At 51.6% G+C, this 25,620-nt stretch overlaps 8 protein-coding genes across 8 annotated transcripts; 3 read left to right on the top strand and 5 right to left on the bottom strand.

The window, feature by feature from the left end:
• Window positions 1–28: 28 nt before the first annotated feature.
• VE01_01167 (uncharacterized protein) lies at window positions 29–2,762 on the bottom strand. The gene is made up of 4 exons (XM_059463335.1): window positions 2,146–2,762; window positions 1,094–2,090; window positions 848–1,045; window positions 29–799 (listed from the first exon to the last, which is right to left on the bottom strand). The coding sequence occupies exons 1-4, from the start codon at window positions 2,665–2,667 to the stop codon at window positions 459–461; spliced, it is 2,058 nt and encodes a 685-aa protein (XP_059320046.1). The 5' UTR covers window positions 2,668–2,762; the 3' UTR covers window positions 29–458.
• A 116-nt stretch (window positions 2,763–2,878) lies between these two features.
• On the bottom strand, window positions 2,879–5,697 carry VE01_01166 (uncharacterized protein). The gene is made up of 2 exons (XM_018270692.2): window positions 5,374–5,697; window positions 2,879–5,192 (listed from the first exon to the last, which is right to left on the bottom strand). The coding sequence occupies exon 2, from the start codon at window positions 4,600–4,602 to the stop codon at window positions 3,010–3,012; it is 1,593 nt and encodes a 530-aa protein (XP_018134322.1). The 5' UTR covers window positions 4,603–5,192; window positions 5,374–5,697; the 3' UTR covers window positions 2,879–3,009.
• A 200-nt stretch (window positions 5,698–5,897) lies between these two features.
• On the top strand, window positions 5,898–8,811 carry VE01_01165 (uncharacterized protein). The gene is made up of 2 exons (XM_018270691.2): window positions 5,898–6,662; window positions 6,730–8,811. Exons 1-2 carry the CDS (start codon window positions 6,516–6,518, stop codon window positions 8,755–8,757), a joined length of 2,175 nt encoding a protein of 724 aa, XP_018134319.1. The 5' UTR covers window positions 5,898–6,515; the 3' UTR covers window positions 8,758–8,811.
• A 1,197-nt stretch (window positions 8,812–10,008) lies between these two features.
• On the bottom strand, window positions 10,009–12,314 carry VE01_01164 (uncharacterized protein). The gene is made up of 3 exons (XM_018270690.2): window positions 11,833–12,314; window positions 10,466–11,765; window positions 10,009–10,283 (listed from the first exon to the last, which is right to left on the bottom strand). The coding sequence occupies exons 1-3, from the start codon at window positions 11,866–11,868 to the stop codon at window positions 10,258–10,260; spliced, it is 1,362 nt and encodes a 453-aa protein (XP_018134320.1). The 5' UTR covers window positions 11,869–12,314; the 3' UTR covers window positions 10,009–10,257.
• Window positions 12,315–12,646: 332 nt separating this feature from the next.
• Window positions 12,647–14,813, top strand: NFS1 (cysteine desulfurase). Its single transcript, XM_018270689.2, has 3 exons — window positions 12,647–12,996; window positions 13,052–13,875; window positions 14,080–14,813. The coding sequence occupies exons 1-3, from the start codon at window positions 12,693–12,695 to the stop codon at window positions 14,500–14,502; spliced, it is 1,551 nt and encodes a 516-aa protein (XP_018134317.1). The 5' UTR covers window positions 12,647–12,692; the 3' UTR covers window positions 14,503–14,813.
• Window positions 14,814–15,293: 480 nt separating this feature from the next.
• On the top strand, window positions 15,294–15,964 carry VE01_01162 (uncharacterized protein; the record flags this gene model as incomplete). Its single annotated transcript, XM_018270688.2, has 1 exon — window positions 15,294–15,964. The coding sequence occupies exon 1, from the start codon at window positions 15,440–15,442 to the stop codon at window positions 15,962–15,964; it is 525 nt and encodes a 174-aa protein (XP_018134318.1). The 5' UTR covers window positions 15,294–15,439.
• A 3,051-nt stretch (window positions 15,965–19,015) lies between these two features.
• RRP7 (Ribosomal RNA-processing protein 7) lies at window positions 19,016–20,624 on the bottom strand. The gene is made up of 2 exons (XM_018270687.2): window positions 19,649–20,624; window positions 19,016–19,400 (listed from the first exon to the last, which is right to left on the bottom strand). The coding sequence occupies exon 1, from the start codon at window positions 20,589–20,591 to the stop codon at window positions 19,665–19,667; it is 927 nt and encodes a 308-aa protein (XP_018134315.1). The 5' UTR covers window positions 20,592–20,624; the 3' UTR covers window positions 19,016–19,400; window positions 19,649–19,664.
• A 296-nt stretch (window positions 20,625–20,920) lies between these two features.
• Window positions 20,921–22,551, bottom strand: DMC1 (Meiotic recombination protein dmc1; the record flags this gene model as incomplete). Its single annotated transcript, XM_018270686.1, has 13 exons — window positions 20,921–20,988; window positions 21,037–21,199; window positions 21,249–21,449; window positions 21,498–21,553; window positions 21,612–21,668; window positions 21,717–21,753; window positions 21,808–21,863; window positions 21,913–21,956; window positions 22,004–22,107; window positions 22,160–22,255; window positions 22,309–22,364; window positions 22,414–22,456; window positions 22,483–22,551. 13 exons carry the CDS (start codon window positions 22,549–22,551, stop codon window positions 20,921–20,923), a joined length of 1,050 nt encoding a protein of 349 aa, XP_018134316.1.
• Between the last annotated feature and the right edge of the window lie 3,069 nt (window positions 22,552–25,620).

The following is a 25,620-nucleotide window of genomic DNA, read 5'->3' as shown; positions in this document are numbered from 1 at the left end:
CGAAATATACTATCATTTAAATAGTTGAGGCTACTTTGCTTGCTGTTGCTACATTATTGTTGCTACATTATCCCACTATGTCCATGTGTGAACACCCGTCCCCATAAATCTAAGATCCGATTTCTGACTCCCTGTTCATGTTTCCCTCACAAGCCGAGAAAAAATGTCAATTGTATCTGCGCCAACCACGGTGACCTTCGGCAAATGGCACGGCGTGTCCCAGGAGTCAAATGCCGCCCCGCCCTCGTCGCCTCACCCGTCCGAGAGCCACAGCAGCCTCACATGAGGCGACTCCTCCCACTCAGGCGGCAGCAGATCTGAGACGTAACAGTTCACGTCGCTCAGAGACATGTTTGGCAAGTCGACATATACCTCGCCTATCCCGAAGATCAGCACGACCGCCGACCACCGACCGCCTGGTAACTATAATTTCGATGTGCCCTTCTTCCTGGGCAACTTCAGGGCTGCGCACTGAGCCAGTCAAAGTTGCTGAGGTCGAGATTGGCTAGATTCTCGAACGGGTCGAAAGTATTCGCAAATGTTAAGTCAAGGGGACTCGCAGCAACCATGAACAAATCGTCGAGGTTAATTGAGAGAGCATGTTCCATCCCCTTCAGTATAGCCCCCTCGAGACGGTTGACAGCATACTTCATTGGCCCACAAGCCTTACTCATAAGCCGCAGAGTCCATAAGTAGCGGTTTAGGTTCTCTCTCCATAATGTCTTCTCGGGCTCAGACCGCGAGGTGACTAAGAGTAAGGTGGTGAAAGATCCGACGAGAGAAAATCCAAATGGCGATGCTGGTGGATATTAGATACCATGTAGATGAAGAGACTGAGGAAGCTTACCAAAATACCAAAATGCCTCTAGATGATCTGGTCTTAGGCGGGACACAAATGTTATCGCTTCTTGAGCTGTCTCATGAGCTAATGTCCGGGTGTGTGTTAATATGTCGACGTCTAAACATAGTGGTTCGAGTGCTGTAGATCTTATTAATCGACGCAGTATTGTGGTTCTAACAGTGTAGAAGGCCAAGCTGAGGTAGCCTGCTAAAATTAGCACTTTCCACAAGGATTGCGGATCTGAAATCTCACCATTCGGACAGAGTCTAGAGATGGCCTCGTAGTTCATCTGCAGCGATTTAGGAAGATTTTTATGCCACGCATCTAACAAACCAAGAAGTGGCATAGCCTGGGAATATAGGTAGGAAGTATCCTGGTTTTTGCTTGCCCTGAGAGTGTAAAATGTTCGCATCACATCGCTCAGGATCCGAGTCAGCTGGACCATTTGAACGACTCTAACTGCACCTGATAGACTGTCAACTCGAACCTCGCCATCTTCAGAGGTATAGGATTCAAAATCCGAGATGTCTAGGTCAACTACCATCCATTCATCGTCCGTGATAAGGCTCGGTCGTCCATGCGCCAAGGCTGTCCATTTATCTTGCATGTAAATGGCCCATGAAAGTCTTTTCCGTAAACGTTTCTCCCAGTCCGGAATAGACCATGATGAGGCGTCCAGGTGCAGACCAAGTGCTTGGCCAATACATATGAGTTGGCCTGTACAACCCCAGTTCCAAGTATGGTCCGGGTTTAGCGGGTCTTCAGGCTTGCATTGTAGTAGCAAAATCATAGCCTCAATACTGGCAAGCTTTGGGCGGTGATATGAATTCTGAATAGCCTGCAAGGTGAGCTTTCGCAAGCTCGTTGCGTCTGGCATAGACCGATTGGAAAGCTCGCGGTCATAGTCCCACCATCCGAGAGCAATCAGATACATTGCTCCGAGTAATGGGGCGGAAACCGATTGATATGACTGAGCATATTTCTGGACGAAACCTTGCCTATGTAGTATAGGGAAAGACGGATGCATAATTCTCCAAAATAAATCCATAAGTCTTGGTCCGTGAGGTGCAACACAGGCTTCGATGTTGTCGTGCTCGCTCTGGAGTAGTTGGTAACCGATTGCTTTGCTGTCGTGCACAACATGAAAGGTCAATGGATACTCCATTCCCTGGTCGCTTTGCAACACTTTACGGATCGAGTGAGTCTCCAAACGGAACTCTTGGTTTGGTGCATCATATGGACGGTGCCGCTAATGATAATCAGCAATTGCTCCCTGCTAAGGTCTTACCAACGTGCAGACAAACCATTAAGATCGGCTCCATATCACTCGTGAGTCCATACAACTCAGAAAAATTGCTTGGTGCAAGTCCAAGGGATGCATCAGTCTCATCAAACTGGACATCTAGTGGGGCAGAGGCTGCATCTGGCATCCTGCTCCCAAGCGTCGGTAAGGCCCTGGGCTGACTCGATTGCCTCGCATCGAGATATGCTGTTGGAGCTACATCTATACTATTCGCCAAACCACTTGGAGTCCAAACTGCTTGACCCGCATCCAATTGATAACCCGGTGCGATAGGCCGTAGTCCTGTGACCTGTGAACTTGGCGGGGTTCCAACTCGCATTCGTTGGCCCTCATTGCGCACTTTAGACCTCCGAGGAGGGCCCTTGCTAAACGTGCAGTCGGCTTGCCGGGCCTCACAACTGGCACATACGCCGGTGGTTGTGCTGTTGATGATGCAACGTGATTTACGGTTGCGACAGGAATCGCATGGCCGGAGTGCACGCCGAGATTTTCGACCAGAGTCTGTATGGGTGCTCTCTTCCATTTAAAGGACCAACCCCCGTTCAGAGACAAGATATGTAGCAGTTTTGTCCCTTTGTAGCCCCATTTAATGATGTCTAATGGAAACTTTGGTTTATGTTACCTGTATTAGCCACAACATCATGACTTATGGGGGGGGATTGTGAGCGGGGGAACAATCTTCCGCGCTGTCTCAAATGTGAAATTCGCACCAGCTCCAACACTACAATTCTTCATAAAGTTATCATAATTATATTTGTAAATAATTGAGCGGTTCTATTTTATCTAAATCTCCCATCAACGCCAGAGTAGCAATGGTATATATATATCCAAACATTATCCAAAATCTACAATCCAACCCATTCCATCACCTCGCCTCCTCCCCCACCACCCCCTCTTCCCCTCCATCATCCACCTTAACCTCCCTCTTCCCCGCCGCCCTCTCCGCCCCCGTCTTCGCATTATTCCTCGTAACCAACCCCCCCGCCCAAATAAATACCGGCACCGCCCCCGCAAAACTCAATATTGCTAACGACCACCCCATCGTTCCCCATCCACTCTTATTATCCACAAACCCCGCCCAAATCGGTCCCACTAGACATCCTCCAGCGAACGCCATAACGAACAGCCCATATGCCTGCGCATATGCTCCCTTCGCCCCAAAGATTCCCGGGCTGCGCACTTCCTTCGCTTCAACAATATATGTAATCTCCGCCATCAGTGGGGGCATAACCGCCGCCAGCGCCGTTCCCAAAAGCGCCAACAACGCACACAGCAGAATGACCTGCCTCGTGGAATTATGATCCACGAATCTCAACAACACCAAACACGGAATCGCGCCCAAAAACCCCGAGACAGCGAGCCACCGCGGACCGTATCGGTCGGCGATGGCGCCGAAGAGGGGCGCGAAGAAGCCAGGGATTAGGATGGGCAAGAAGATGAGGCCGGCACCGGTGGGGGACCAAGAGAAGGTGCGGGCGACGAATAGGGGGAGGACGGAGTCGAAGGCGGTCAGGATGGAGGCTTGGATTAGGCAGGCCCAGAGGGCGGCGAGGAGGCGGCGCGAGGAGAGGAGGGTGAGCATTGGATGACGGGGCCGGGGCGAAGGGGTTGCGGGAGGCGGTTGGGCCGAAGTTGGTGCTTCGTTGGTGGTGGAGGCGTCGGTGCTGCTTGTTACACCAGGGACGTCTAGAGTTTTCTCCGTCGCCACCGCGGCAGGTGAATCCGTCTCTCTCGCCTCTTCCGCCGTCGTTTCGCCCACATCAACTGCCGGCTTAACACCTACCACATCATCCCATTGCGCCGCAATCTTCTTCTCAATCAACGCCAACCTCATTCCAATATCCAGCGCCAAAAGCCCAAAACACACATAGTAAACTTCATAGTAACCACACCTCTGGTACACCACCCCTCCAACCAACGGTGCAGCAATAATCCCCACCGACATCGAAATCCCAACATACCCCAGAAGCTGCCCAATATCCTTCTGGCCGACTGTATCGACCATCAACGCCATGCCGACCGTCCAGACCACACCCGCCGCACACCCCTGCAGCAGCCGCCCAACAACCATCAGCGCCACGCTCCTTGCAAGACAAAGCATCACCGTCGCCCCTGTCAGTGCCACGAGGCCAAACAGTAGCGGCAGTCTCCGACTACTCGTGCGATCCGCATACCACCCCGAAATGGGCGCCGACACGAGCAGCGCGGCGCCGTAGACGGCAAGCAACACGCTGACCCAGTGCTGGGCGTCACCCTCCGGGACTCCAGCGCGCGCGGTCAGGGCAAAGGGGACGACGGGCACGATGACGCCGTAGAGGAACATGTCGCTGAAGACGGCGGCGCAGAGGGTGAGGATGATGAAGAGTTTTGAGGAGCGGAAGGCGAGGAAGTGGGGAGGGGGTGAGGAGGCATCGGCGCGGTGGCCGGAGAGGAAGTTGTGGAGGCGGCCGAGGGACATGATGGGCGGTGGGGGTGAGGTTGGTGGTGAGAGTGGTGATGGTGGCTAGACGATGGATATCCCATGTGATATATAGAATGGATACGGCGTCACCAGGAGGAGAGTATATGAACGAGGCTGGGTTTGACGTTGGGATTGGGATATAATTTGATCGGATTTATTCCGTGCCGTTGGACCACCCTTCTAACGGCCTTTCATTATGTACGAATACAAAAATCGAGTATTCCGAGGTCTTTGTCTTCCATCCAATATGTACGAATACGAATATATGTATTCCTGAGATTTTGATTTCTATCGGATCATTTTCGGGAGCTAAAAAACGCCAATAATTGGCAACAGTCATTCGGAGTAGAATTGCCCCTTCCCCCCGCTTTTTCCGTGGCAGTGGAGTTATAGAGATCATGTGACTTGAGTTGCTGGAATGGACGGGAGGTTCGTAGGTGAATAGAAGTGATAACATGCGATATATATTCATATTTGTTGCCAGTCTAGAACAGTATAGAATGCCACACGTGCAATGACAACCCTATAATGTGTGTGCACGACATGGTTGATGCATTGCCAGGAGCCTCCTGTCTCACATCTCACGCCTATTTCAACGGTAGTGCGTTGTCAGCCCTGGCTTGGAAGAAAAGGGGCTTTTGAGGCTCTTCATGCCGACAAGTGCTGATGAAGATGAAGCCGTGCTAGAAAGGATGTCTTGTCCTACGTGACAGGTTTTTTCGGGAGTTTCGGATTCCCAATGTTGATGTTGGATATAGGGAGTCTTACATTGTGGTACTTCATACATGCAGCCTCCTTCAAACACTCGAAACGCTATTCAATAACTATTCAAATACTGTACAGCAAGGTATCGTCCACCGGTGAAGCAGTGTATATAGATATTTTTCCAGGATGTCGTATAGAAAGATCGTAATTGGAGACAATAACAACCACGGATCCCTGGAGTCAATTCCCCGCAGCGCAGAGCCTCACAATCATCACGAAAATTGCTGCTTCACGACCACTCATTTGAGGTGCGCTTAGTAAGCAACGCCCGTTTTATCCTTGCTTCCCCGAAAGTCGACATGGTATTGGACGCGGATTGAAGCATCGGGGAATCAAGAAAAGGTGGGAATATGAGGCTCAAAGGGAACAAATCATCCAACCCCCTGTAACCTAGTTTGGCCGCCGCACAGCCCCAACCCCCCCCCGGCTCAGGAGCCATCCGATCCACTAAATCCACTAAAAGCACCAAGTCCGGCATGTCTTACCTGTCTCTCGTTTCCATCATCCACTGTCATCAAACCATCCCACATTCTCACCATGAGCCATATTCACCCATGATCATAATACCATGGCCACAATCATTGAGGTGGCGATTCTGTGAGTGATTTTTTCCAAAACTAAACTTCACTGCAGTTGTATCCAAGGGAAAATACAACTATAGCTGCCTGCACTGTACTCTACGTCCCGTCAACTCAGTCTCAAATGGGAGGCTAAATCTCCCGCCAGCCTCGTTTTAACGTCCCAACGTAACACCCCCACCATGCAAGACGTATCGCGTCTCATGGTGTGAGGCTCTTTGATTGTCCTTTTCTCCATATCATTTCTTAATCTCGTTTTTACGTCCTCATTTCCTGTCTCGGGAAAACTTATGTCACACCGACCAGTGGGTCTGTCTCAACTAGCTCCCGGAGGCTCAAATGATCATGGTCCCTTGCTGCTTCGATTGAGGCTCTTCTCCGACTAACAAGTGGACTCCACTTTATATAAGTTGCCCCTCATACCCTCTCAAGGGTGCGACTCTCATAATAGATTTCAGTCTCGTCTCTAAAAACAACATTCTCTGCGATGCAATCAGCCTCCCGTCGTCCATCTTCAATACGTTTGGTGCATATAAGTGCACCCTGTTCATCGCTTCCTAGCCGCCCATGAATTCCCTGGAATCATTGCCAAACGAGCTATGGTGGGCTATTGCATCTTCATTAGAAATCGAGGATGTCATCAGCCTGTCTAGGACATCGAGGCGGTTATATCAATACGTTTTTAGTGACCAGGTCTCTAGGGCTGTGGCTCAGGTTAGTGATATTCTTGTCGTCGAGACGCTCGTTTTACTGTGTCTGTTGCTCACATTCTCTTGGAAAGTCCAAAATACCATTAAGCAGAGAATTCGTCAGGGCGACACAAAGAGGCACGAGCTCGGCGCAAGCCTTGCGTAAATGGGCCAAGAAGACGGAAGCATTGGCAACGGCGAAACCGTACTCGGTCGCCATCGTTGGGGTAGGGCAAACTTATATGTACTCCAAAGGTGCTCTGTGGTACATGCACAACGGTACACTGCGTCTTCTGGAAACACGGCAATCCCCTATCGAGGAACCAGTTATTGATCTATCTGGTCTTCTCGATAAGACTGCTTTTAAGGCGCAGTCAAAGGTTGCGGGATCGTTCTCGTTCCTTCATTATCATGAGGGTGTTCTGTCCTGTTTGTTCAGATACGCTCACCCAAGACGCGGAGGCTGGCTTATTGCCGTGGACGTTAAAAAACCGGCTATTCTCCTCAGCACTGAGGTAACTTCAACTGAAAAACTCTTTGCGCGTCATGATGGGGACTATCTCTATTACGGAGTCCATATCTCCAACGACTATGACAACCGCAAGAGGTGGGTTCTTCATGGGTATGATTTAAAGAACGGCAAGTTTCTGGGACGCAATAACTTCCTCTATGATCTAATTGGTGGTGAGATTGGCTCTACTATCTGCTTCGAAGTCGTGGGTGGCTTTTTCTACGCTGTTTCCAACCAGACAACTTATGAAGTGGAAGAGGTAGACTGGACGTCTTTCTACCATGGCAGACGATTTCCACTCAACAATCCATCTGAGAAGAAGCTAGAAAAAACAGAAGATCAGTGTATGTGGCGCCGCCAGCACCTCGAAGGGCCTCTAGACGATCGCTGGACGAGCCTTGCACTTGCAATCGACGAAACAACCGGCCAACTCACAATCGTGGAGTCACGCAAGGAGTGGCTCGAGGGCCGCACCGTCGGCCAAAGAACAGTTTACAAAACCAAAGTTGTTTTTCCCAAGCGGCCAGTCACGAAGAACAACAGCAGCAGCTCCCCCCAAGCTAATGCTGCACCCGCACTGTCGCCCGCCTCACCATATACGTTTCAGCCATTCGGCACAGTTCCTCTCCAAGTGCAGCACCCCACGGATTACCCCTCCTCCTCATCCTCCTCCTCCTCCGAACACCAGCGTCGCAAAGAAGATTTAGCAGTACTAACCCAAGACCGCCTCGCGCTCACCATAACCGCCTCCAACAAACCGCACTTCTCTCCTTCCCAGGTCCGCCTTCCCAGGAACGTGCACGCAGAGTCTATTACTCCGCCAGGTCAGCGCTCCTTCGTCATCAGCAAGACGTCAGCGAGATGCTATGATATGTCCGCCAGCACGTTTGTGGATCTCGTCAATGACATCCCGCACCCTGATCCAGGAGTGCAGCAGTGTCTGCGCATCCGGGCATGTTCGCGCCGCCGCAAGGGGCCCGCGCGTGGGGGTGACGGTATTATCGCACCTCTAGCACGCGATCCGGAGACCGGCGAGCTGGAGGAGGAAGAGGGGTTGGATGAGGAGTATGAAGACGGCCCCGTCGAGATGTGGCCGCCGGCACCGGATGCACAGGGGAAGTATAGCGAGGCTGGACGGGACCTCCACGTGCTGATGAATCCGCCGGGGTATATGGGTAAGGTGCACGGGACTTTTGATGGGACGGGGTTGGTTTATTCGACGGGGGGGGAGGGGGGACAGAAGGCGATTGTGTTGGTGAATTTTGATCCCGCGGTGCATCTAAGGGGATTGAGGAAGTGCTCGATGGATGATTTGGGCCCGGGTGTTGCTGCTGTATCTACTACTTCTCGGGCCTCGACGGCCCAGGCATCTAGCGGAGGAGCATCACCTAAACGGCCTAACTCCTCGATTTTCACCACGGCAGAGTTTGGTATGAAGGGGTCCTACCACCACTTACCAAAACGCGCAAAGACAACCTCCTCATCACCTCCTCCCCCCTCCCCAGCCGCAGCACCAGCACCGACTGCAAAGCACCCAAACTGCTCCTGGCTCCGCCGCGAAGCAGCAATGTACCTCTCCATATCACGAGGCCTCGATTTCGGCTTATGACTATCTAGCGTAACAGTGTGCGTAGTTCAAACAATACAAAATACAACATTTTCTATACCCTTCCCTCCCCCGCCCCTCTCCCCGCGGCTTATCCCGCGCGTGTCGTTCGTGAGATGCACAGTTCGCAGCAGCAAGCACAGTACGTACATGCCACGCCCGCCGCCGCCATAACCTCCCCTCCCCTCCCGTCCTCCCACTGTACAGATCCCCTCTCCCAATGTGACCCAAGCTCCCCACCCCGCGCCTCGGCACACAAATCCGACATGCAACTAAACTGCGCGAGTCAACACCCCAAAACGCCCAGCTTCGGTGAGGGAAAAACGCATCAGCCAGCACACCGACAAGGCTGATCCCAAGGCAGACCACATCTCGGAAGGCTCTCACCGGTGCGGCCTGCTTGTGGGTGCGGTGCGGTGGATATAAATAACCTCGCCTTGCAGGTATGTAACTAACTTACGCCCTAAACTGGCCGTCTCTTGATGTAACCACTGGGGAGGGTGGATGAGTGTGGATGCAGGGACCCCTCACCAAGCGATGCGCGTTGAGACGAGGCTGCGAATATGCAGGTCTGCGATTACGCCAGCACGGGGCATGATGCACGGTTGTGAGATGGTGGATGAATGGATGGAAGGAGAAGAAGCTCTTCTGGGTAAGTATATGCGTTTCCTGTCCCCCGCATAGGGTGTTAGAGAAGGAGGGGGGGGACAAATCCCCGTCGGTCTGGCTACCTACCCTCGTACTCGTGACACCTAAAACATGCGGCTCTGCGGCCTTGCTGGGTTGAGTACAGCCTGTTCAGCCGTTAGAGAAGACGCCACAGGCAGGGTATTTGACTCAAAAATAATAATGAATTAGGATGTGTGTGGATGAAATGGGGCATGTAGATAGCGGACAGTGATGGCACACAGGGATTAGTGTGTAATCTGTTCACACATGCGCCTCAAGGATGGAGATGCCAGATGCACGCGATCTGCATTTATTCACCGGCTGCAAGATTATGGGTGGGTGAGTGGGTAAATACTACATTAGTATTAACGATACGCTGCCTTCTATCACACCCCCGCGCCGCCGTCTATCCCAATCCATCTCGGCTCATCCATCCGTGTATGCTGCATGCGTAGATGCCACCCCCCTTTCCCGCTCCAACCCATGCCCCACAACGCCTTTGAGACTGCACTTCACGATGTGTTCGCACACCGAGGAAGCTGCATAACCAACCACCCCCCTCCCTAACATTCACCCTAACCAACTCCCCCCTCCCATGTCCTGACCTGCCAAGCCCGCGGGATCGACGGCGCAGCCCCGTGTTACACCGTTATGTATGTAATGTATATTTTCCCCTTCTCCTCCCCCACCTTCTTCCTCGGACCAGGTGCGCGCGGCACCGGCCTACGTAAGGCTGGGCGCGGATCCTCGGTATCTCTCGTCGTGGGGTGCCGCTGCTACCCTGTGGGGTTGCACAGCCTTGTTTGAGAGGGGTGTGTGAGCGACGCCCCGTTATTACTTATTTAGCTGCACGTAGTTACCTAGCGGTCTGTTAGTGGTGGGGTCTCGAGGAGATTCTAGACTGGGAAGAGCGGGAGCGGGATTGGGCCCCGACCGACCGGTGAGGAGGGAGGATGGGGGTTGAGGGCGGTGGATTCCGTGTCCAGACGACATGTCTGAAAGTGGAGTATTCCAACAAGAAGTAAGGGGGATGATGACTTACCAGGAAACTGCCCCTCTTTCGAACCAACTCTCCCCGTCCACCATTCATTGTCATTTTGCGTCCTGTGAATAATCTCGATCACATCGCCCGTGGCAAAACTCAGATCCCCCTCCGCCTGCGCCTCGTAGTCATACAGCGCCGTCACCGTCTCTGCGACAGGCACTCCGCTGAAGCGACTTGGTTTCGGTTTTGGTGGCGGCGGCGCGGCACCCTTTGCCTTTGCTGCGGCGCCCCAGTTCCCACCTGTCGAGTTGGCGCGGCCGACGCCGCTCTTAGTGTCGCCGTGCGGGGCGAGTGATGACGAGGGCCCGACTGTGTTGTATGCTGGTGGGGGGATATCGGAGAAGGACGTGCGTGTCGGTCCCGGCGAGGTAGGCGCCTGATACGGCGAGGCGGATGAGCTGCCGGGCTTGTCTTCGATGGCGAGCTGGCTGGTGCCGCTCTCGATGCCGAGACGGCCGGCGGCGGCGCCTGGGCCGTACTTTGGGGGTCGCTTTGCGCCCCGGGTGCGGAATTTTGTGATGGCAAGTGCTTCTGCTGCTTGCTGGATCTCGCCGCGCTTGGCCTCGAAGGCCTCTTCGATGCCGAGGGTGAGGTTGAAGTAGCCAATATCACAGCCCTGCATGCGCTCGTGAAGGGTGTAGAAGACGTTGAGCTGCATGTAGTAGAAGGATTGGAATAGAGGGATGATGAACTCTCGCTCGAGGCGGAAGAGTTTGGGGAGCTCCTCCTTCAGGAGGTCGTTGAAGTAGTTGAACTCTTGCGTCGCCTGTTCGACCTCGTTCTCTGCCTTGTACATAGCCTTCTCGTCCTTCATGGACTTGTCCTTTTTGTCCTGGAGCTTCTTGAGTGTGGCGCGGTGGCGGTCGAAGTCGAGCTGCTTGTGCTCACGCTTGAGAACGCCCTTGCGGATCTGCTTGACTACAATCAAGAGCTCTTCGGCGGGGTGGACAATACGGGTTTCAATCATCTGCAACTCCGGTTCCAAGGTGACCTGGAGCTCCTTGACGATAGCTTCATATTCTTCGCACGCTTGAATACCTTCCGGGTTGCCCTCCGAGATGATCGAGTCCGGATCCGATACTCGACCGGATATAGGTTTGTAGATTTCTGCTATGGCCTGCGAGAAATTGATCTGGTGGGTGAGCATGCCATTGACGGCGTTCGTGTACTTGCGGGACTCCTCATGGAGCCTCTTGGTCTGCTCCTCGAGCTCCTGAAAACGGCGTTCTGCGTCTATGAATATCGGGTCCTTGGTTTGCTCCCCAAGATTAAATCTCTGCTTAAACACCTGCGGCGCCTGTTGTTGTGGTTGATCAGCTTCAGCTCTGTGGAACCCCTCACTCGGCGATCTCGAGACTACATACCCTAATGACGCTCTTCTGGAAGCCCTTGAAACTCATGTCGTCGGATGATGTCTGCCACAGGGGCAGATATTAGTGCTTTGTATGTACAATACAGCAAAATCGTTGTGCAGTATGAAGCGCAACGATTGAAATGGCCCAAGTGGTGGGAATAATGCAAGATATGAGGTCTTTAATGGCTGCCGAGGGGCGATGACGAGGATTGCTCCATCTGCCGTCGTGGCTGAGCGGCTGAGCTTTGAGTGACCTGGCGCCGCAGTAATGAAATGCCCGCGAACAGCCAAGATTTGGTAGGTAGCAGGATAAAAAAGAGTACAGTAAGACAGGTGCCTTGGAGAGTCGTGTGTTTATATTCGTCAACAAAAGCAGTATTTGTGAGGCTTTTTGTGTGTTTGTATACGATGTTAAGCTGTGAATTACGTGAATGTGAATGAGGGAAGCTATCAAACCAAGTTTTGCATATTAGTTATGTTATAGTATGTTATAGAGTGTACTATTCAATCCCTCCTTCCCTATCCCACCAGCCAAAAAGCAGATTCACAGCACAGCCCACCATAACCCGCCACAGCCCACCATCGTCATAGTTTATACACTGATGTTGCTGAAGAGTACTTTGTCAATATACTGTAATTGTACTGTAAACACATGTCCCTACGGGCTTAACTGGTGTCACAACTATGCTCAATAAGTTCTCGGCGCTCGGAATAACCGGCTTTCCACTGTTGGCCTTTATCGACCAATCACCGGTCGTCGCCTAATATCATTTGCTGGATCTTTCATCGGAGCTCCTTTGCCGCTTCCACCACTTCCACTCCCGTCAGTCATCAAAAAGACCGGAGTTGACCTTCCTTCTGCCAGAAACAATGGCAAATGTAGGCTCATCATCGTTGCGACAGGCCGCGCGCCTGTGTGCGAAGAACATCTCTTCAGCAGGCCTGATTAGAAGCTCTGCTTTACCACGAGCAGCAGTTGTGGCAGCTTCAGGGCAAAAAGTCTCGGGCCGACGCTACGTTTCCGAATCGAAGAAGGATGCTGCGCAGGTGAACGTCGAGTCGGCCATCAAGGCCGACCAGAAGAAGTTCGTCCAGGAGATGGGGAAGACCCAGCTCGAACAGCCGATGCATCCCACGGGGGCGAACGCGGATGCTATGATGGATCCTATGGCGGGTATGAATTTGCTATCTCCGAGAGATGTCCGGCTTTTTTTATTGACCACGTATAGGTGTCTTGAAACAGGCTACCATCATGGATGGAGGACAGAGGCCCATCTATCTCGATATGCAAGCCACGACTCCTCTTGATCCCCGTGTTCTCGATTCCATGCTGCCGTTCTACACTGGACTGTACGGAAACCCTCATTCGAGGACGCACGCGTACGGTTGGGAGACGGATAAGGCCGTCGAGCAAGCCCGCGAGAACATTGCGGCCTTGATCGGTGCCGATGCGAAGGAAATCATCTTCACATCGGGGGCTACGGAGAGTAACAACATGAGCATCAAGGGAGTGGCGAGATTCTTCGGAAGGTCGGGGAAGAAGAAGCACATCATCACATCGCAGACCGAGCACAAGTGCGTGCTTGACTCGTGTAGGCATTTGCAAGATGAGGGCTTTGACATCACATACCTTCCTGTCCAGAGAAATGGACTCATCAGCATGGAGGAGCTTGAGGCCGCTATCCGCCCAGATACCGCTCTCGTCAGTATCATGGCTGTCAACAACGAGATTGGTGTTATCCAGCCTCTGGCTGAGATTGGCGCCCTGTGTCGCTCCAAGAAGGTGTTCTTCCACACCGATGCTGCTCAGGCTGTTGGAAAGATCCCAATGGATGTCAACGAGATGAAGATCGACTTGATGTCCATCTCGGCACACAAGATCTACGGACCAAACGGTATTGGTGCCTGCTACGTGAGGAGAAGACCAAGAGTCAGACTTGACCCCATCATCACTGGTGGTGGCCAGGAGAGAGGATTAAGAAGTGGCACACTTGCGCCACCATTGGTTGTCGGCTTCGGCGAGGCTTGCAGAATCGCCAAGCAAGATATGGATGTAAGCATTCCCTTTACTACTTGTTACCCCCCCCCTCTCCTCCTTATATGATTATATGCTCTCATATGCATGGCTTTCTTAGCGGCCTCCCCTACGGGGTTGAAGCCGTCATGACGTCTATAGCACGGTGAATGAAATTTGGACCTCATCCAACCTTGAAAAATTCAATTCAGTCGTCAGGAACCTAGCTGACCATCCCCCCAGTACGACACCAAACACATCAAGAAACTCTCCGACCGCCTCCTCTCCGGTCTCATGGCCATGGAACACACCACCCAGAACGGCGACCCCAACCACTTCTACCCCGGCTGCGTCAACGTCTCCTTCGCCTACGTCGAGGGTGAATCCCTCCTCATGGCCCTCAAGGACATTGCCCTGTCCTCCGGCAGCGCATGCACCTCCGCCTCTCTGGAGCCCAGCTACGTGCTCCGCGCGCTCGGCAGTAGCGACGAGAGCGCGCACAGCAGTATCCGTTTTGGCATTGGCCGATTCACGACAGATGCTGAGATCGACTACGTGCTCAAGGCTGTGCAGGAGCGTGTTTCGTTCTTGCGCGAGCTGAGCCCGTTGTGGGAGCTTGTGCAGGAGGGAGTGGATCTTAACACTATTGAGTGGAGCCAGCATTAGTTGGTTGGTTGTTGTGTCGTGATAGGGAGTGGGGGATTGTGTTGAGATTGTACGAAAGACAACGTTAGCAAAGGGGGGGTTATTGATATCCATGGGCGTTTATTGAGCACGTATGGGGGGGGTTACTGACGCAATATGTCTGCGTGTGTGGTTGGGTGTGTTTTTTGTAGTGTATGATATTTTGGTATTCGATGCCAATATGGCGAGCGAATAACGACACCACCACTCCCCATAATCAAAGAAACTGTAAGACTCATTCGAAGCGAAGCACGCATTTGTTGAACTCGCTCGTGAATATAATTTACATGCCCTGTACATTCTAATTCTAAACCGTGTGACGCCTTCAAACAACGTAACATCATGAACCCATAAATGTTGTATTATTGAACACCAGGAACACCATTTTGCGCCTTGGACCCTACGCACGTCTTCAACACCCTCAATCCCTGTGTCAATCAGTGGAGAATGGTCTAAGAATCCCATCTAGCAGCTTGTGGAAGGTGCTTCATCGTCCTCACCCACTTCCATCCTAGCCTTGCAGCGCTTAACATTATAAGATATGACGTCATCCTGTCATCCAACCAATCATACCCCTCCGTTGCCCCATGGCATTCTCACCAGACCCTGGAAATGCCATGACGTAGCTGCTAAACGTGATGGAATTCTGAGAAATGCTGTGCTTGTTTACCCCTCCATGCACATGCCGCAAGATCGCCAGGGTGTTGTTCACGATTCCATGAATTTCTTCAAGAAAGAGGGGGAAAGGGGGAGGGGGTATATAAGGGGGGGTTTCTCCTGAGTTGGATGCTCTTTTTTCTTTTCATCTTCATCATCTTATAAGAGATTCATATAAGCATCAACAGCTTCACTTTACACGCATATCAAACTCAACAAACACACACACATACAAACACAAACCCCCAAACAAACCCTCAAAATGTCCGACAACAACACCTCAACCATCCAGTCCTACATCGACTCCGCAACCGGCACCGTCCAATCCGCCCTCGGCACCCTCACCGGCTCCACCGCCGACACCAACGCCGGCCAGGCAAAGCAAGACAAAGCAACCCTCGAAGACGCCGCCAGCCATGCCACCCTCAAAGGTCCCGGCTTCACCGCGACCGCCGACGGAATCGCGCGCGACGACCCCAACCGCCAGAAGGGCAGCTGGAACCAGACCATTGGCGCGGGCAAGGAGGCGCTGGGCGGGCTCGTGGGGTCGGAGGATCTTAAGCGCGCGGGACAGGAGCAGAATCTCCAGGGGAAGGGGCAGGAGGCGCAGGGGCAGTTGAATGATCTTGGAGGGGGGATTGCGGGGAGGGTGAGCGGTGCGGTGAGAGGGGTGGTGGCGGGGTTGACGGGGGATAGGGAGGGGCAGTTGGAGGCGCAGAGGAGGCATGATGAGGGAAAGGCGCAGCAGAGGGGGGCGGAACATGATATTCAGAAGCAAAATCAGTAGGGGGTTGTTGGGGAAAAGAAGGGGGGAAGAATAGGGGTAAGAATAGGGGTAAGAATAGGGGGGTAAGAGGGGAGGATTGATACCATGATGGAAGGGAGTAGAATTTTTATTATGATTGTTAAAGCCGAGGTTGGAAATATTAAATACCCATTTTTGAGAAGAGTTTTTTACAATTCTGATTCTGCAAAAAGTGAAAACTCTGTTAATGTTTTAATTTCCGCAAAAACCTGTGTGAAAAAGATATCCATTCTATAACATGGTTGAAACAAGTGAGAACCCCCCCATGTAATTTTAATATTTTAATGAAAAGTCGTTAAAAACCAACCAAAAAGGAACCATAAAAAATAAGCAGTTTGAAACAAAAAAGGGACCATAAATAATAAGACCCGAAACAGCGAAGATATACTTTAGTATCTTTAGTGTCTTTAGTATAGACGGACCCACCGATGGATCAATCAGAGGCCGCCGTAGGGCGTTTGTAGGGCATAGTGCCACTGGACGACCCCGCTGTAACCAGATATTAGACTGCGGGTTGTAATCTCCACGTGCGTTCTGATAGGATAACCACGTTAGGAAACATACGCAGTAGCATCCTCACGTAATTCCTCAGCGACGACGTAAGTGCGTATGAATATTCTGTGGTATCGTAGTATTGTAGTATCGTTAGTTTTCTTATCGTTAGCACACCACAATTGCACTATACTCTAGAGAGATAGTATCGCCGAGCTCACCCAAGAGTCCAGCCCATTCACTCCATGCCGGATCCCACAAAGCCGAGTCTATCCATCCATTCAGATCGCTTCGGCTGGAGTCTATCCATCCCGATCATACCATCACCCTCCCAAGCTGACTGCAGAATGCAGTAATGCGATAAATGCAGTAAAAACGCACCCTCTCCCAGCGCAATGACGTGTCCCTCTGCACATCTCCCACCACAGACCTGATGATCACCCCTCCGCCCAACAGCTGTGCGACACAGAAGTCGTGGACTCCCCGCACTGGCTGTGCATTTAACCCATGAGACCACGAGGTTGGATTCTCTTCTCTCACCCCTTGCCCTGCCCGCCCGTGATCTCCCAGTATGCAAGCCAAGCGTAGGGTTAGAGTGCACAGTAACCCCTCTTCATCTCATCTCCACGGCGGGGGAAGGAGCACAGCGGAGACGCCGCATAGCAAACCGACGCCCAGCGACAAGCTCCGGGAGCCAATCTGCTAGTTTCGCCTGGGCAGGTGTGGTGGGAGCGGGTGAGCGCGCGCAGGTACTTGGTTACATAGTGTCGTTTGAGGGGGATTGCGTGGTGGATTTGGTGGATTTGGTGGATTTTGGGTGGGCAGCGTTACAAGACAACATGTCACTAGAGGGTAATCGGCCTCTTGGTCTAGACCACTAAGCTTGAGTGGTGGGGGAGGAGGAGGTGGATTGATCGTCTGAGAATGATGGGGGGGGTTATACGGGTATAAGGGTAAGGATGACCCGGGTTATGGGTTGATTCTGGTCGTTCTTGCCTGTTTGAATATATTATAACGAAATTATTCATTGCGACTTCCGAACCAACGATTGCTCTTCCTTGACGGACTGGATTATTAGAGTGTCTTAGAGTGTCGAGAGTATATATTGAGAATTGGGGCTTGAAGCGTCATACATTCTGTTACAGACATCATCTATACTGTACAAACAGCCATTCGATATCGAGAGAGGAGTGTAGACATATCCACTATCTTCGAACGAACATTGCACAAGAGGCAATTCCACGCAAGAAGACTACAAGAACCGGCATTTCGGCTCAAGCCAATCCCTCACAAACCGCAACGAGAAAACAGCAGCATCTCAACTGTCCAAAAGGACCACAAACCACATCTCAAGCCACCCAATCCCACACCAAAAATCACACCATGTCCTTCCGCAGCAACCCCCTCTCCGCCTGTCCCACCCGCGCCCTCGCCCTCCAACAATACCTCCTCCTGCACTCGGAACACGAATCCCTCCGCCTCTCCCTAGCCACCTACCCCATCGACACCCTCTCCTCCTACCCCGCCTCCACCTACCCATCGACGCCCTACTCCGTCGCCACAGCCGCGGCTTACGACGCCGACGCGAGAAAGCTGCACGATGTGAACCAGCAGATCAAGAGCGCCTTGACGGAGTTGCTGAATTGTGAGAGCGTGAGGGGGGATAGGTTGTACAGGGCTTGGGTGCAGAGGAGGTTGATGGAGGCGGAGAGGGAGTTGAAGGAGGGGAGGAGGATGAGCGCTAGTGGGGGGAGGAGGATGGAGGGGTTTGGAGAGGTGAGGGTTGAGGGGGCGAGGGCGTGAGGGGTTTGGGGTGATGAGAAAGCGGGGGGAAAAGTTTGGGGGGTGGAAGCTGGCTGGCTTTGCGGGCATTGCTGGTGTTTTTTGTTTGATAGAGAAAAAGCTGGGTATTTTTTGGGGGGAGAGAGGGGAGGGGGAGGGGGTGGGTGGAATAATTATTGGACGTGCCTGTGGCATGGGATGGAGAGCATTATCACTTGCTGGACGATGGTGGATAACAACCTAATGGACGGCGAGCAAGCACCACAGCGCGTTTTAGCGTGGATGCGGGGAGAATTATTAGAAGCAAAAAATTAATAAAAAGTATTAACATTACTGTGTTGGTCACCTTGGATGATGTGAGGAATGATAGATGTTTCAGGTTTGGGGCGGGGTGATGCTGTGGGTATGGGATGGTGTTGTGCTTGAAGATGGTAACGGAGGTATCATGCTTATTATATTCTAGTTGGTATCATGGTATATATGGTCACATATCACTATGGAAAGAAGTACGAATGTGAGAGATGATGTGATTATTTGTGCCTGGGGAGTTTAAAGCTGGTATATACAAGTGCAACACAACTATCTACCCAAACACTCGTCCTCCAACCTTCCGCCTCAGGGTAATGGAAACACCATGTCTTACAGTTGCCTATCGGCAAGCCTAGATACTACGACCATAGTATTCGTGGGTAGCATATACCATCAGATTAGCCTAGGTCGAGCAAGATATCATGCACCGCTTCCCCCCCTTCCCGCCCCCCTCCATCCTCTCACCCCCCCGAAAGTTGCGATGCCAGAGGCGTTCTAAGCATTCAATCACCCCGCCACCGTTTAGGTGTAGACGCGTAACCAGTAATCATCGCTTTATATCTGCCTCGCCCTTTACAGGGGAGTAGTGGGGCTAGTTGCTAGATAGACCTGAGCTCTGTACTGGTGGGTTGTTCGGGAGGCTAGCCGGGCGGATTCGTTTCAACCGTGCATGGTGAATGTTCTGGCCCGGTCGGGACGAACGGTTACGTGTCGTTACTACCACAATAACGACATGACTGAAGCCATATCTAACATGCCAGGCTGCCCTGCTATGGGCCGTCGGGGGTTATCGAAGTAGGATGCCCATCCCAGTAATCATTGGCGCGATTGATATCTAAATGCCCCAGTTAGAGTCTTGCACACAAAAGCGAAGTAGGGGAATTCCAGGACGGCATGGAACACATCAGAAAAGTTGAGAAGATTGTTTTATGCGGTGTTTCTAGTCATAGTGAGGATTCCCCGTGGGTATCGGCCCATCAGCGAACCCAGACTTCTATGGCCCCGCTGAGTCATCACGTGTGTTGTCCATTGTAATAATAGACACGAACGAAGGAAGAAGAATCAAAAGGGTATTTGCCATACCTCAAGTACACATCCCCTATTCCGGTCTGAACCGACCTCTCCTCTCGGTCTTCATGCCCTCCACCCTCTTCCTATCCTCCTCGAATCGCTTGAGCAGCTCTCCCTGCTCCTCCTTCCTCCTCTCGCGGCCCTGGAAGCGGTAGAAGTCGCCCATAGATTTCCTCTTCGCCTCCTCCTTCTCTAACTCCTTCTTCCTAGCTTCATCCGCATCGTGCTGTCGTGCGGGACCGGTCCTTCCACCGCGAGTAACGGTGATAAATCCATCTTCATCCGGAACATTGCGCTGGCGCTTCGCCAACCTCGCAGCTTCCTCTTCCTTCCTATTCCACTCCGCCATGAAGTTGTCCACCGCAGACTGCAGCTCATCCTTGGGGGGATATGTCAACTTCTGATGTGCCATGTATCTCGACGATCCCAGTGCAGGGACACCATTGACACCCGCGCCCCAGACAGGGTACTCTCCGCTCTTATTCGCCTTCTTGATTGCCTTCAGCGCATGCTCCACACACCGCGCATCCGCCAGAACAGCGACGGCCGTGCTGCCACTACGGTGCAAATTCCTATCCCAAGCCTTGGGCAAGGCATCTTCCGCCGTCTCCGCATTATCGACAGCATCCGCGTGTTTCCTCTTCTTGTTCTTCGCGCTCTGTACTAACTTCGTCTCTACTACAAGCGGAGCATTCTGTCGCTCGTTCTCGAAGATGACAGTCTCGAACCTGCCAGCGCCAAGCAGCGAGGAAAATATTGAGCGGATATGTTGCTCTGTGCTGTCGATTGGGATGTTAACGAGGAAAAGGCTTCGTGAATCGGAGGCCGTGGGGATTTTAGGTGCGTGCGGGCGGACGTAGATGCTGTGTACGGCCTTGACGGCGTATGCGCTCGTCTCGGGTATGGATACTGGGAGGATGGAGTATTCTCCAATACTAGCGATTGCTTTTGGCATCGTGGCGAGGCGTGTGCGATTGAAGTCGCGATGGTGGTCCTGGGTGAATGGTTTGGTAGGCTGCGGAAAGAAATCACCAAAAGTAAAATCCTTATCTTATCAATAATCATGCGCCAAGTCAAATGCGGTTAACTACCCGAAAGCTGGGGTTTGAGCTTCTATTTTATTCATATTTTTGTCCAATGTAACAGCACTATAAAGCTGGAATATTTTGTGGTGTAAGTACTTGAGCAAAATGAGCATCTTCAAGTTATTATTGCAATATGATGCTCTTGCGCTTTGCTGGTGGAAATCACGAACAGCCAGCACACCAGCTAGGTTGTCCCCAATTACACCTTCTCAGGGTCACTGATGCCTCCATTGGTTATGATATATGTAGCCTCGCGCTCAGGGCAGTCTACTGGAGTCAGCATACAGGTATAGTACATTTGGACATGGGGCTTACTTGGTGAATCAATGATCTTTGCAACTCGTTCTTCTCCGCGACCTTTGCGAAGGAGAACCCTTGTCGTCGAGGCATGCGCGAGAACATGGCCGCCAACAGGTTTACGCCCATCAGTACCGGAAAATAGAGCGCTGGCTCCAGGGTCAGATTGAACTTGGTTTGTCTCCGGGCTGTCAGTCTAAATCACATGAAACTATGGCTGTCGAGCTTACCATCACGACGCAAACGTTGAACTCTTCGGCCAGAGCTGCAAGACGCTTGAGGAACTGGCCGAGGGCTTGCTGACGCTCTGCAAGCTCGCCGCGGCCGCTGTAGTCGGTTCGGAAGAGGGCCATGACACTATCAATGACCAGAAGCCGATATTCGCCACTGCAGAAGTTGAATGCGAGAACATCCAGAAGTTCATACTGATGCTGTATGGTATTAGAATAGGCTCTCTCAAAGGTGCTCCGTTGACGAACCTCGCTGTTGAGGCTTCGAGACACACATATGTTGTCACAAGCTTGCTCTGGATCAACTAGAGAAGAGATGAGAACTGAGTAGCAGTGCAGGGCAGGGTTTCCCAGGTGACATACCACCAAAGCGCTCAGCAATCTGCGCAATTCGCTCTGGACGGAACGTGCCTTCGGTATCTGCTTATTCTCAGTTCTATCCCTGTGACAATATGGCAAGAAACTCACCAATCCATGCAACCTTGCCTTCTGCGCCTCCCATTTCCTACGGTTCCTTCAGTAAGTTCTCTGTTGAAGCAATGGGAGGGCATTTTATTACCCTTGGCAGCTGGGCCATGACAGCCATAGTGTGACAGATCTGTGTCTTTCCACAACCTTGGACGATTCAGTATCCCATCAACGCTTTGTGAAATAAGAAACCTACGGAATTCGCCATATATTTCACTGATGCTCATAGTCTCGAAACCCCTATGGCTTATCAACAACGTCTTCGTAGTATGATCCGATAGCCATACCCAAGGAGAATCGTGTCAAGCTGCTTGCTTCCCGTGCTTATCTTCATGCATTGCTTGCGTTTGACCGCCAAGTCAGTGGCAGTCACAAAGCCGTTCGCGTCCGGCTACAAGAAATATTAGCTGGTGAACTGTATCGTATATTCGTGTCTATGTTACCATCATTTTCGCCGCAGCTTCTTTAATTTTGAGGACTTTGACCTCAGAGAGTCCCTTGATTCGTTCCATCTTCTTCCTTGTCATAGACAAAACGCCCTGGTAAAGTAAGAATGCTGTGCAATGATACAGGATACATTGTGGTTGCTCACAGTCACAGTGTGGATGCCATTCAGCTTGAGTTTCGCAATGTCCGATGCCGATACACCTACTGCAATGAGAGATGTCCAGACCATTCCAAAGGTTAAGCAACTTACCATGAGCTTGAATGCTATCAATGTCAATGATTACAAGCATGCTCTGGGAAACGTCAGTATTGGCTGGACGGGGTGGTAGGTGGCTGTTCTTGCCTCATCACCGCCATCGATATCACCGATAATTGAGGCTGGAGCCATGATGGTTATGAAGATGCCTCGTTCAGAAGAATTGTCTACTTATCGAGACACTTATGGAGCCTCTGGGTCTCAAACAGCCTCGCTGAGATCTGAATCTTTGGGAAAACGAGGCAACGAACGATCAAAGAATGTTTCCCACCAATATCAAATCATAAAAGTGAATTACCAGTCCTACAAGTATAGAAATAGGGTTATAATAACTATAGAGCTTGCCTTGGGGTTCTATTTAACCCTGAATATGAATTTTTTCCCGAGGAATATTATGGAAACGGAGAAGAGATGGAAGAGCCGAGTGGGATACCGCCCAAAGACAAAACGAGAGGCCCAAATAGGATAGCGCCAGGCTTCCTCATGGACGTGAGGCCGCACACTCGGAATCCACCGCCATCCTCCCTCCCAGAAAGCGATGAACTGCCACTCTCTTCCTTCATATTACATCTTGTAGGTAACAGATAATAAAAAATCCTATTACCTGAGATTTCCAGCGTCCATCCATGTTATATAGCATGTGTGTCATTCGAAGGCCCGAGAACAAGGCTTCTGGATGCTTGAAGAGGGCAGAATGCTTGTCTGTATCATCAACATACGCGCATTTGTTGAATCCGAGATAATTCTGAGGGAGCTCTCATAAGAGACAAAACTGAACGAATCCATAATATGAAGGGCAGGTATCATAGTCAACTATGGAACATGCAAAGACAATAAAGCTATTGGGTAGCACAGAAATATTCCAATCAGTTCTTCAGAATGAAATGCAGACGAACAGCATGCTAATTGCTTGTCAACAGATGAACGGACAAGTCAAAGACATACGAAACAAGATATTATTCGACTATATGGAACATAACATTTTTGACAAAAATACAAACCGTGGTGCCCGTGCCAGTGGTACTGTTGCGGCCATTGAGACAACGGCCGCTGGCATGTTCGCCATATTTGCTCGTTCAACACCTACATAACAGGACATAATGATTAAAGAGTTGCTGCAATCGAGGACGGTGTCGGGTCTGATCTCTTCTGGTTGATATCTCTGAGAGTACTCCATATACAATGGGTGGCGACTTTCTGGCCTATCGCGTCTCCGAGAGTCTGGGTCCAAGCAACTGGTACGAAACAGTACTCCTGTTGGCTGATCAAACACGAACAACCATGTAAATGGAAGGGATATCAAAATACCTATACAAGTACATGCACTTGCAAGGAGACAGGGCGTTCTAGCGGCTGGCAGCTCTTACAGTCGCACAAACTCAGTGTTTGGGGGCTGCTCCCGCAATTCTTGGCGCCAGAAAGGACATGCAATAAACCTCAAAGAAGCCCTTTGAGTACGACTCGAGCAGCTTGCTTTTCTCATGCCAAAAGCCGTACAGAGTCGAGTACAGCGAAGTATGCTCTGGACCACGAATGTGGCAACTTCTGGCAACTTCGAGCGGCAGAGTTGTATGTACTTTTGTATGACGCAGCGAATGTCATCACAGTCACGTTTTTGCTGGGTCATGTCGCGCCCGGTCGCTCCTTCAATGGACGGTAAGCAGCTTCAATTGGTCAACCGCTGTTGGGTTTGCCCCTTGTTCCCGTTTGGCTTTGTTGCTATCACGACCGCTAATCCTATGCAAGGCAAGTGCGTGGCGTAGCTTGACGAGTGAGAGCTTGGAAGTTTCGGTCGCATTCGGTAGAGAAGTAGCGGAGCGGGAAACCGCAGCTAATACCCTTAAGAGATTTCTCCACGAGTTCCGAGCACTCTTTCGTTTGCACATCTTTATCAACAATCAACCGATTATCTTGAAGTCCACGCGAACGTTGCCGTTGTCGTTGTTGTTGAATAGGAGAGAAGGAGAAGCAGAAGACGTCGAAAGAAGGAAGTTGGAAAGCTAGGAAAGGACAAAACAAGCTGTTGACCAGAAGGAATTACATTGAAATGTAAGTTGGATGATTGTTTTAAGCTTTGTCTGTTTGCACGACTCCGGAGAGAAACCCCCTCGCCCACAAGGATCCGTGGATGCCTGTACAGCCCAACGATATGCAGGAACAACGCAACTGCAGGTCGACCTGCCGCATAATCAAAACTTTCGTGGCACCACTCGGATGTTTCGACAAAGCTTCGCTGCCACCCTCGACACACAAATTGAGCGGTATGATGGCGTAACTATACACTACGGAGGTTTACTCTTGCGGTGAAGAGATCCAGAATATGACAATAGGATCGACAAACATATCGATGCCCTTGCACTACACTACGTTGGAGGACATGGCTTTTCTTAAATTATAAATATTGCAAAAAAGCAGATGCTAACTACAAATTCTCCAGATCCCACTCTACACATCATGTCGTCTCTCTCTCGCCGCGCCTGCTACAAGTGTGGCCAAATTGGCCACACAGCAAACGAGTGCTCATCCGCTGAGCGTCTCTGCTACAACTGCAAGCAGCCTGGACACGAATCGAACGGCTGCCCGCTCCCACGCACCACTGAGGCAAAGCAGTGCTACTCTTGCTCTGGCATTGGACACGTCCAGGCCGACTGCCCAACCCTCCGTCTTGCTGGAACCTCGGGTCGCTGCTACTCCTGTGGCCTCCCAGGCCATCTTGCTCGCGACTGCAGCGCACCACCTGGCGTCGGTGGCATGGCTCCTGGAATGGGTCCTGGCGTTGGCCGTGGTGGATTCGCTCCTCGCGGCGGATTCCAGGGTGGATTCGCCCCACGCGGAGGAGCTTTCCAGGGCCCTCGCCCAACCACCTGCCACAAGTGCGGTGAGCGCAACCACTTTGCCCGAGACTGCAAGGCTCAGGCACTGAAGTGCTTCGCGTGCGGCAAGTTCGGCCACATCAGCCGTGACTGCACTGCACCAAATGGCGGACCTCTCAACACTGCAGGCAAGACCTGTTACCAGTGTGGCGAGGCTGGCCACATCTCTCGCGACTGCCCGCAGTCCCAGAGAGTCCCAATGGGATTGGATGTTGATGGCAACCAAATTGTCGCCGGAATTGCGCCAATCGCCTAGATACAATGAACACCGCTTCACGAATGGTTCCGATGACCTGACATAACGACTTGACTATTTTAACATCGGCCT

The sequence above is a fragment of the Pseudogymnoascus verrucosus genome, assembly GCF_001662655.1.
Source record: "Pseudogymnoascus verrucosus strain UAMH 10579 unplaced genomic scaffold scaffold_3, whole genome shotgun sequence".
NCBI classification, from domain to species: Eukaryota; Fungi; Ascomycota; class Leotiomycetes; order Thelebolales; family Thelebolaceae; genus Pseudogymnoascus; species Pseudogymnoascus verrucosus.
The sequence above is the reverse complement of the archived record's forward strand: the minus strand, read 5'-3'. Positions and strand labels throughout refer to the sequence as shown.